Here is a 10,280-nt window from a genome sequence, read left to right as displayed (position 1 = left end):
AATAAAAATATAATAAAGAAAGACACCTGATACCTTGGCTGCAATGACAAGTTTCCATTGTCATTTGGATGTGAATAACAATGAGTAAATAGGCGTTCAATACACTGTTGACAAAATTGAGTCAGAGCTGTTACCACTTTACATTAAGGCCACATTTTGTTTTACATTTCAAAATTGGGACATTTCTGGCTTACCATCTGTGTTCCTGTTTGTAGTACCATTGCTACATTTAGGTGGCTTTGGAATGCTTACACTGAGATGAGTACACAGTGTGGAGAAGCTTACTAGCTTGTATGCGGAACTATGATCATTTATACATCTGATAAGATGGGAATGAACTGCTAATTCAAACAGAATGACCACAAACCTTCATTATAAAGTGTTGGATGTCTTAAGCTTCTAAACTGAGTTGTCATCAAGATTCGCTTTTAAAAGAACTCTTTCATAATGCACTTACATAAAATATGACTATTAGAAGCATCCTATTGATAACTGCAACAGTTATGCACTTGCAAATAAGCTGCACCTTAGCAATTTAGATTCACAGTCGGCATACAGTCTTCAACAAATAACCCCATATATCTATTTCTCTGTAACATGCACATTTTATAAAACCAATCACGATAGTCATTTTTCTTAAATTAATGTAGTCTCTCTTAACACTGCCCGCCCCTCCCCCCCACCTATTAATGCTATATATTACCTGGGCTTACATGGACTTGACTGGATAATTGTCAGTCTGGTTATGGATACAGTAGAGAGAGAACTGCTATTTAAAATAACCGGAGAAGTCAGTAGGTTTTTCAAAGTGTCAGGTTTCCTACTGACTGTTACATGTTAAATTTAGCGTTAATAAAAGCAAATAGTTTGTAGCAGTTTAATGATAATTATTAGCACTGTTTCTAACTTTTTTTCTTTTATTAAGGTACACCTTGAATCATTGCATAATTCTACACACTGGAAGGTTGTCCTCCATGATTGGATATACAGAACACAATGAATGAATTTATTCTTCCATCCTGAAACTCAGCTGTCAAATTATTTTAATTGTTTGTAATTTCATTAAGTTTCTGTGAAGAATTTTAACTATCTCAGTGCTCCACAAGGTATTGTTTTAATACAATAGTTTCTGATTTGTCATTTTCAAAACTTTTGCTCTGTATAATCAGGCCACTCTCTTCCACAGCAACATCTGAAGGAAGACTTAATGTCTGCAACTAATTTGGTAAGTGAATAATTAAATAAAAACAAGAAGAGAGCAATAATCACTGGAATTTAAAAAAGATACCATAAGCTATCAACTGCCATTGAATTTGCAAACAGCTAAAAATGAGGATAGACTCACTCACTCACAACAGATAACACATTTTTAGTTTCTTTTATATATAAATTTTTATTTTGGACTGCAAAAAATATAACAACATATATTGAACCATTTCTAAATACATATAAATAGATTTCAGTTGTATAAATTACACTTTTGTGCAGCTATTTGAAGTCTTTTTACAAGCAAATTCAGAACACAAATATACATATATCACAAAAAAAAAAACACATTAACTGCCTTAGGTTTGGGAACTCTGATTTACAGCTGCCACGATAAAGATAACTTTTGTTTATCATTGGCGAACAAGCAGGTGACAAAAAAATATCCTGAATAACATCTTAAAAAGTGTGGAATCAACAATTCAGTAGAAACTGGCAGTGGACTTCTACACATTGAAATAGACTGCTGCTATGCAAATGATGTGCAACGATTCCTTTAGTCTTGTGATTTTCACTTTTGTTATATGGCAGAAACAGGCATCTCCATCAGGTTATGTAAAAAAAATGGAGAAATATGTAAATGCAGTAACACTAATGTGAAGAATGTGCCTTTTTTTCCATCTCAGATGTTCTGTTACTCCAGACTTTGGCACGTGTATCAGTATAGTCCTGACTATCTATCCAAGCAATACAATCATCAGAACAAGTTCTCTTGAAACATCCCTGTTTAACAACCACCCAGTCATAAACAATCAGTTTATATCCACAGTGAACTTTGAAGATATTTTCCTGAAAATAAAAAAATATAGTGACTTTTATTCCTCATAGAGGACAAAGGATGCCTGTAGTTGCAAAAGGGAGCTGAGCAATGGGTGGAAATTAACTAACCCATCAGTATGCAATGTACTCAAATCAATTCAGGATATTCTTTTTATCAAACCTCATTTAAGTAAAATTTGCTTCTCAATGTTTCTACAAAGAAGGCACACTTATTAATAAGTAACAATTAACACGACTCTACTGTGTTACTGCCCTCTATAACTTCTGGAAAATCAACAACATGCTGAAAAAATACTTCTTAGGCAGGTGTAAAATATAGCTGATGTTAATATAAATTTAATAACTAGATCTGAAACACAGAAACACTTATTTTCATTTCACTTTTCAAAAAAGAAAAAGTGTCAACGATTATAGTAATATACACTATCACATTCACATCTATTATCTTGAAGTGAACCTTTCTTTGAAGAAGATGAAATACAACACTGGAAAACCTCTTCTAACTTCACCTCTGACTGTGGTACACACAAGAAAAATATGAATGCGCGTACATGCACTGCACAACCGCATGTACATCTGCGCGCGCACGCCTACACACACACACACACACACACACACACACACACACACACACACATTCTTTGGTCACTTTTAAAACAAAGTTCCCTTCTGCAAAAAAAAGGTCTGTTGTCAGTGGAGAAACTCATAGTCTGTCTCTTCACTGACCCACTCACTGCAAGCTTTGTAAAACATTATCATCTTTCACTTCATGGATTTGCATATCATTAAAACATTTCTTCTCAAAACCATTCCTTTTTTCCCTGTACCAAGACTTTGTTTGCAAAACACAGTTCTTGGAAATAACACAGTTAGAGAATATGTGACTGCGTAGCACAAAACATGAAAGTTTAGAGAATTTTTTTACTACTTTGGTGAGCTGGTCCCTGAACAATGTTACCGAAGAAAAACACAAACAGAAGGAACACACACTTTTTTTATGCTAACTTTGTGCCTTTCATTTCTGATAATGCTATTTTTGTCTTTGTACTGCACTATACTAGTGAATCAAAATAATAATTAAGTAGAGAAATCATGTTTAACAAGTTTTAAGAATTAAGAAAACACAGCAGTACTTTAAATAATACCATTTTCTACACTTCTGACAGACTGGAATGTAATTTTGTACCATTTTTCTTATTAATATATAACAACACGCCATATCATTATAACTGTTCCTTGTTTTTCAAAAATTAAGTAGTTCCACTTCATTCAGCACTAACTGTAAGTTGAAAGAAAAAGGATCAAGATGTTCTGAAACCATACAATCTACCTTTCTTGTTTCCTTCGGAAACGAGAATACTGAATGCTGTACATGTTTGTTGTACAACCAGTTATAATTTTTTAAATGTATGTTCACTGTACTTCCATTTCAAAGGGCTAGTAGAGCATACTCTTAACCAGTAACTGCGTAACAAATACTGAAACCAAAATTATGCATGTGCATTTAACTATACACTTGCTTACACAAGTCTTTTGTTGAACTATAACAACAACTGCTACTTACAATGCAAATCCAACAGACTGGTTAAGATCCTGTAACACAATTTCAAATTCATGAAGATGAAAGGCATTCTCATACATTGTACATCTAATCAAACACATACTGCAAGTACAATTATATACTACCACTTCCATCTTGATGGGAACTTATGTTAACAAAAATAGCTGAGTCCTCATTAATGTGTGACTTTCTTAAAATACTTCTTACACAGTGTTGCAGGCAATCAGTATTTTCCCAATACATATTCCCATTTACTTGCAACATCTATAGCATGTACGGTCTGATAGTAGTGAGCAAAAATTTTTTTGAAGATACAAAGTGTGTGTCATCACTGCTGTACATTTTAACACAACTGTAACAATTTCTCACTTTTAATATCCATTCATTACATATAAGTAACCACAGACTCATTCCTTATCACACTGTTTAGGAGCACACAAGACTGCTTCATAACACCATAAAGAACTATGCAGGACAAAGTGTCAGCAGTATCTAACATCCAGTTAACAACTAGGATCCTAGCACAGCATACATGATACCTGAACAAAGTGGCACTTGTCATAAACTGCTTGCACCATCAATGTTCAAAAAATTAGGTAATCAGCCATGAAAAATACACAGCACAGTCACAGCCTTTCAGTAACCAGCAAAACATTACACCGAGCTCCTGTAATACTACTGGGAAGAAATAGAGGGTGCATCTCCTGTAATTGAAAGACGTTTCTGTGATGGTTCTTCTTGAGAAAGAGCCCAGACCAGTTCAGCTCGCTCTTCTTGCGATAAGGTCTCCATGATGGCAGTAACCGCTGCTTCCAAGGCTCTGTCCGGGCATTCTGCCAGAGCAGATTTGATTCGTTGTACGACAGCTTCGTGCTTCATACTGCGCACGTTGTGCCAGAATGTTGAGCCTTCCTGTAGCTGTTCAGTCAACCATTCTACCACAGCACTGTTGTTATCCCAAACGTATGCCTGCAAAACATTTTTCTTATGTTACGTTAATGCTTGTCACTATCAAAAATAGAACTCAAATGGAAGTAGCAGTCTGGAAAACATCTTTACAAATGAAGGAATATAGTTTTTATAAATGTAAATATAAATTGATTTTACAAATTCAGAAGGTTAGCTATGAATATGAAGTGCCATAGCAGAAAATAAAGGTTAGAATATTTCTTACACATGTCTTGAATTATTTTCTTCATCATTCCTGTCTCCCTGTTGTGACCAAAATATAGGGATTAGGAAAAACTAGTATGAACATTCATGACCACATGAAACTTTCAGAACTGCATGAATCCTCCCAAGAATCAATATGCATGTATCTGCAATGACAGACAATGGTATTTTAAACAATTCCCACAAAGCAGCTGATGCAAGGGAAATCATGCTATTTCACTCCACTCCTGAGCTATTCAAACACTTCTCTGCAGTTTACAGCCAAGTGAGTGAATAGACTCACCTCGGAAGATCCACAACCTTGGAGGAAACAACGCCTACACTGTGGACCGGACATTGTCATCTAAAATGTTTCATAATAGAGCTTACCAGTAGCATTTTCTTCCAGAGTGATAGTAAGACTGGGTGAAAATAATGAGAGGACTGCCAAGACCATTATACAGAGCTTCCAACAGGCATCAAAGTTTAGTGGGGATAAGGAGGTAGGTCAACTGAAACGGTCATTACTGAGCTTCAAAAATGAAATAATGCTTACACTCCAGATGTTAACACTGAAACATGCCCTGAAGTAGGAAGCAATACATAAACTTCTGTCTACTAACTCGCAGAAATACCTAAAAATTTTGGTCTTATTTTGAACCAGTAAACAGATGAAAACCATCTGTTCAGACTGTAAGTGACCATAAAAACATCAAAATGCAGTTTGACAAAGAGAAGGCCAAAATACTAAATTCTTTATCCGAAACTGATTCGTTGAGGATGATCATACTGTAATTCCTTTTCAAGTGCCACACGAAAATCAAAATGACATATTGATATAAGTGATCATAGGACACAAAATCAACCAAAATTGCTCAATAGATGAGAGACATCTAGACTTCATAGGGTAACTACTAAAGTGTCCAATACAAGAGGTCATGCAGGCCAGACACAAAAGGCATAACCTCAGATGATGCACAGTTACGGACACATAAGGAAGTTCGCTATATGGACTGATATACTCCTTAGCCGTGAAGAAATTGACTCAATGGAAACAACTATACTATTCTTCCTGTAACAATTATGAGTCAATTGCAACTGTGTATGAGATGACTGTCCGCAGCTCGTGGTCGTGCGGTAGCGTTCTCGCTTCACGCCCACGGGTTCCCGGGTTCGATTCCCGGCGGGGTCAGGGATTTTCTCTGCCTCGTGATGACTGGGTGTTGTGTGATGTCCTTAGGTTAGTTAGGTTTAAGTAGTTCTAAGTTCTAGGGGACTTATGACCATAGATGTTGAGTCCCATAGTGCTCAGAGCCATTTGAACCATTTTTTGAGATGACTGTGAAGTACAGTACCAGTATTATAGTCGAGTCAGTCAAAGTAGATCGATGACAGTTGCAGTGGGTTGGACACCACAACTTCATGCAACTACCTCAACCAGTCATGTAATACAATTTTGTAAACGCCCCTATGGCAATACCACAGTGTTGTCACAGCTATAGCTATATAGACCACTACTGCTTTCACCTACAGCCACCAGCAATATGCACCTCTGGCAACAGTGCTGCGAGGGAGCTTCTTATACTGACTCCGATACAGTTCATATTCTCCTGCATCTCATCTTACGGCAAAGCATTAACATCCATTAATACATTTTCAGGACCAGACCAGTGAAATTACAAATTGTGCCAATATAGTTGCTAAATGTTAAATCTGTAACAAACTACAACTGCCCTGAAGCTCTAGTCCTATGATAATATCTTGTACCTAGTCCATAAGTGAACCAGTTTTGCCTGTCAAATCAGTTAACTTACTGAATGATTGCAATTTGAAAACTAAACTTAAATTCAATACCATTCAAAAATTTGCTCAATTTTAAATAAAAACTTTTACTTTCAAATGTGATGCATTGCAATAAATACTTGTAGGTGCAAATTTTTCTGTTCCTTCCTATGCTTTGTTCATGGAAACAGTGTTGTTCCTGTGTTACTATGTTCATTTATGAGTGAAATATATTAATATTAAATAATTAGTATACGAAGTCCACGAAAAAGGTGTGTGTGGTTCTGTTGGTGCCTAGCTGATTGTATTTTAGCTATGATCCTTGTGCTAGAGGTGACCTAATTTTACACTTCTAACAAATTAGTTTGCAATAGCCTGTGCCCTCATGGACTGGCAAACTTTCATATTTAATGTAATCAAAAACAATCCAACTGAAATATGCATCTCTCAATTATCGGTTTCTGTGACACTGCAAATTAAGCCTTACTTCATATGTGCAATGAATGATAACGGTTATGAAATGTTCAACAACACTTAAGACGACTGGGTTGACACGTCAAAAAAGGGGACATTGCAGACTGTTTGGGATCCCTGAACTCTCATTCAGTAACAGTTTGGGTTTTGGCCCTTACCTCAGTGGCTCCTCTGTCCTCAATAAACCATCGCCGCAATCTGGCTTCTGCCTGGCCGACACTGAGGTCAGGCTGGATTTCCAGAAGCTTTGTTTTTAGCTCATTCTCCAATAAAAGCCGGCGTAATCTCCAATATAAAATACATCGCGATTTGCGCCATGGCACAATATCCTGATAAAATAAATACATTATGATTAGAGTAACATACAACATGTAAAACAGAGGAATATATAAGAATCTAATTTAAGAGTAAAGGTAACAACTCACCAAATGGTACAGATTTTGAGCCATAGAGGGCATATAAACAATACTAAAGCCTTTGCTAGCTTTTGGATGAATCTTATTTTGAGCTAGGGTACAAATACACAAAAAGTGTGTGAGAATGCCCCCCCCCCCCCCCCCACACACACACACACACACACACACACACACACACACACACACACACACACACACACAAACACACACACACAGCTTTTACAGGTAGCCATGATACTCCATTGGAAGCAGGACCGCATGTGAAAACCGTCATATTATATACCAGCTCCACTGCAATTTTTGCACTGTATTTTATATGAGCAGCCAATGAATGGCCTTACCACAGTGGTAACACCAGTTCCTGATAGATCACCAAAGTTTAGCACTGTAGGCTTGGCTAGCACTTGGAAGGGTCACCTCTGGGTCTGCCAAGTGCTGTAGGCAAAACAGTGCACTCAGCCCTTATGAAGCCAATTGAGGAGCTACTTGATTGAGAAGTAGCAGCATCAGTCACGAAAACTGACAATGGCCGGGAGAGCAGAGTGCTGACCACATGCCCTTCTGTATCCACATCTGATGATACCTAGGGGCTGAGGATGACATGGCGGCTGGTTGGTAACAACGGACCTTCAAGGCCTGTTTGGACCACCCATTGGTGAACTGTGCTTAGCATAACATGGCTAATTTCAATGGCTGTTTAACAACCTCTGCCATCTTGATTCCCCCCCCCCCCCCCTTCCTCTCTGTACTACATACATGGGAGTCATCCTAGCAGTGCATCCTTCGTAGACGTAATCATCCTGCTCCTAGCCTCAATGTCCACTAGACATTTGCTCTATGTTCACCTCCACCTTTACTGTCCACATACTGCCGCATACTCTTCTCCACAGTCTTCTCTTCGTAAAATACAAACTTCCATGGCAGGAATTGTCATAACTAATAAAACAGCAAGCCAAGGTGTGAATCCCCCTTGAAAATGTCCTCCACATTTGGGGATGATGTCGTATTTTAAAGCGAAATCCCTTCGACCACAGTCTAACATCCCGGAATATTTTATTAATTGTTAGACTCCTATTCCTCTGTTCTCCCTTCCCCTCCCAACTAAATGCTCCATGTCTTGTTATTGTCATCATGTGCTGCACAAACTCACCAGTACCAGTTCTGCTGTTGCATCCTATCCCATGCACCTGCTGTCTCTGCCTGTCCTCTCCTGCATACCTGCTGCATCCCTCTGAACCATCAGCCACACCCCAACCCTACCTTCCACTCTCCATCTCCTTTCTCTCCTCGCCTGCTTCACTCCCTAGTCGAGCTGCAAAACTGCATTCCCAGCATAGTGTTTTCAGCCAGCTTAATATAACTGTGTGTGTGTGTGTGTGTGTGTGTGTGTGTGTGTGTGTGTGTGTGTGTGCGCGCGCGCTCTAGGTCAAAAAACGATACACCTGAAAGCTCACAAATATTTCAGTCTTGTTTATGTCCCTTTTGACAACATTTCAGTGTATTGTTAACTTCACTCTTAAATTACTTATATTCCACCTGGACTTCACTACCATAAACATGTATAAAACCCATTAACAATGAAACCACACTTACCTGTATAGTACCTTTCTCGTGCATCCTCTCAGGAGTATCATGAAGATCAGCGAAATGTACTGCTACTTGATGGTACATAGGTCTTAGGAAACGTTCTCTTTCACTTATTTTGTTCTCCAGTATTACTTTCTCTTCATTTGAAAGGTTAGGGGAGGACAGCAGTTGGGACCGAAGCTGTCGAATCACGGGATCTAATCGCTGCATTGCTTTCACAATATCTTTCATACGGAACTTTATTTCCACAATTCCTTCTGGTTCCAACACACCACCCCTAAAATGTGAATGGAGGAGTTTAACACAACATTAATTAATTTTACCATCAATACTTATTTTCTCCCCCCCCCCCCCCACACACACACACACAAACAAACAAACAAACAAACAAAGAGGGAGAGGGTGGGGCAGAGAGAGAGAGAGAGAGAGAGAGAGAGAGAGAGAGAGAGAGAGAGAGAGAGAGACAGACAGAGCTGGGGGGGGGGGGGGGGGATGATGATCATCTCCTTAGTGCCTGAAAGTAACAAGTTGGATGGTTGAATCATGGAAGGCATGGTGGTGGAGAAAGAGAGCGTATTAGGAAAGACTGTGCCAGTGGGGAACATGTAGGTGAGCATGCAGGGGCCGGTTGAGATCATGACTGTGGGAAGGGCGGGGAATTGCACTAGTAATATAGAGCATGGGGGGTAGGAAGGGAATTGAAGAGAATGATGCTTTGTGTGTGTGTGTGTGTGTGTGTGTGTGTGTGTGTGTGTGTGGAGGGGGGGGGGGGGGGGGGTGACAAACAGTATGTTAAATATGTTGAAAGGGAGTTCCCACTGGCACAATTTGAAAGAGCTGCTGGAGAAGGATCCACATGGCACAGGTTGTGATACATTCAGTTAAGAACACCACTTTATGTTTAGCAGCAGACTCTGTAACTGGGTAGTATTGTTGGTCATGGGCTACAATTTGGCAGGGCAATTCATGTGGGACAATAGTTTGTTCATGGTCATACCCACATAAAACAATGTGCAGTGGATGCATCAAAACTGGCAGATTATGTGTCTGTCATCTTCCTTCAATACTGGAGATTGTGTTGCATGCTTAATATGCATAAATACATTTTTGTGTATGTACTATCAGTTAACATCTTTGGTTTCTGATCAACATCAATACACAGATTGTACAGGATTCAGTTTTTGTTTTCACTTGGTAGATAAAACGTCGGATAACAATTTGAAAGGTGGTTCCACAAGACACACAAATTTATGAATTAGTGA

At 38.6% G+C, this 10,280-nt stretch overlaps 1 protein-coding gene across 3 annotated transcripts in view; it reads right to left on the bottom strand.

Moving 5' to 3' along the window:
* Positions 1-1,884: 1,884 nt before the first annotated feature.
* LOC126100717 (acetyl-CoA carboxylase) overlaps positions 1,885-10,280 on the bottom strand; it is a 444,288-nt gene continuing 435,892 nt past the window's right edge. For all 3 annotated transcript variants that reach the window (XM_049911338.1, XM_049911337.1, XM_049911336.1), the window contains exons 37-39: positions 9,025-9,295; positions 7,174-7,344; positions 1,885-4,576 (exon numbers count right to left, since the gene is read on the bottom strand). In XM_049911338.1, coding sequence (XP_049767295.1) covers positions 4,283-4,576; positions 7,174-7,344; positions 9,025-9,295 — 736 coding nt within the window. In that variant the 3' untranslated portion in view covers positions 1,885-4,282. The remainder of the gene's footprint in view (positions 4,577-7,173; positions 7,345-9,024; positions 9,296-10,280) is intronic.

Source organism: Schistocerca cancellata, chromosome 9 (assembly GCF_023864275.1).
Source record: "Schistocerca cancellata isolate TAMUIC-IGC-003103 chromosome 9, iqSchCanc2.1, whole genome shotgun sequence".
Taxonomy (NCBI): domain Eukaryota; kingdom Metazoa; phylum Arthropoda; class Insecta; order Orthoptera; family Acrididae; genus Schistocerca; species Schistocerca cancellata.
Note: the sequence above shows the minus strand (reverse complement) of the source record. Positions and strands in the feature narration are given on the sequence as shown.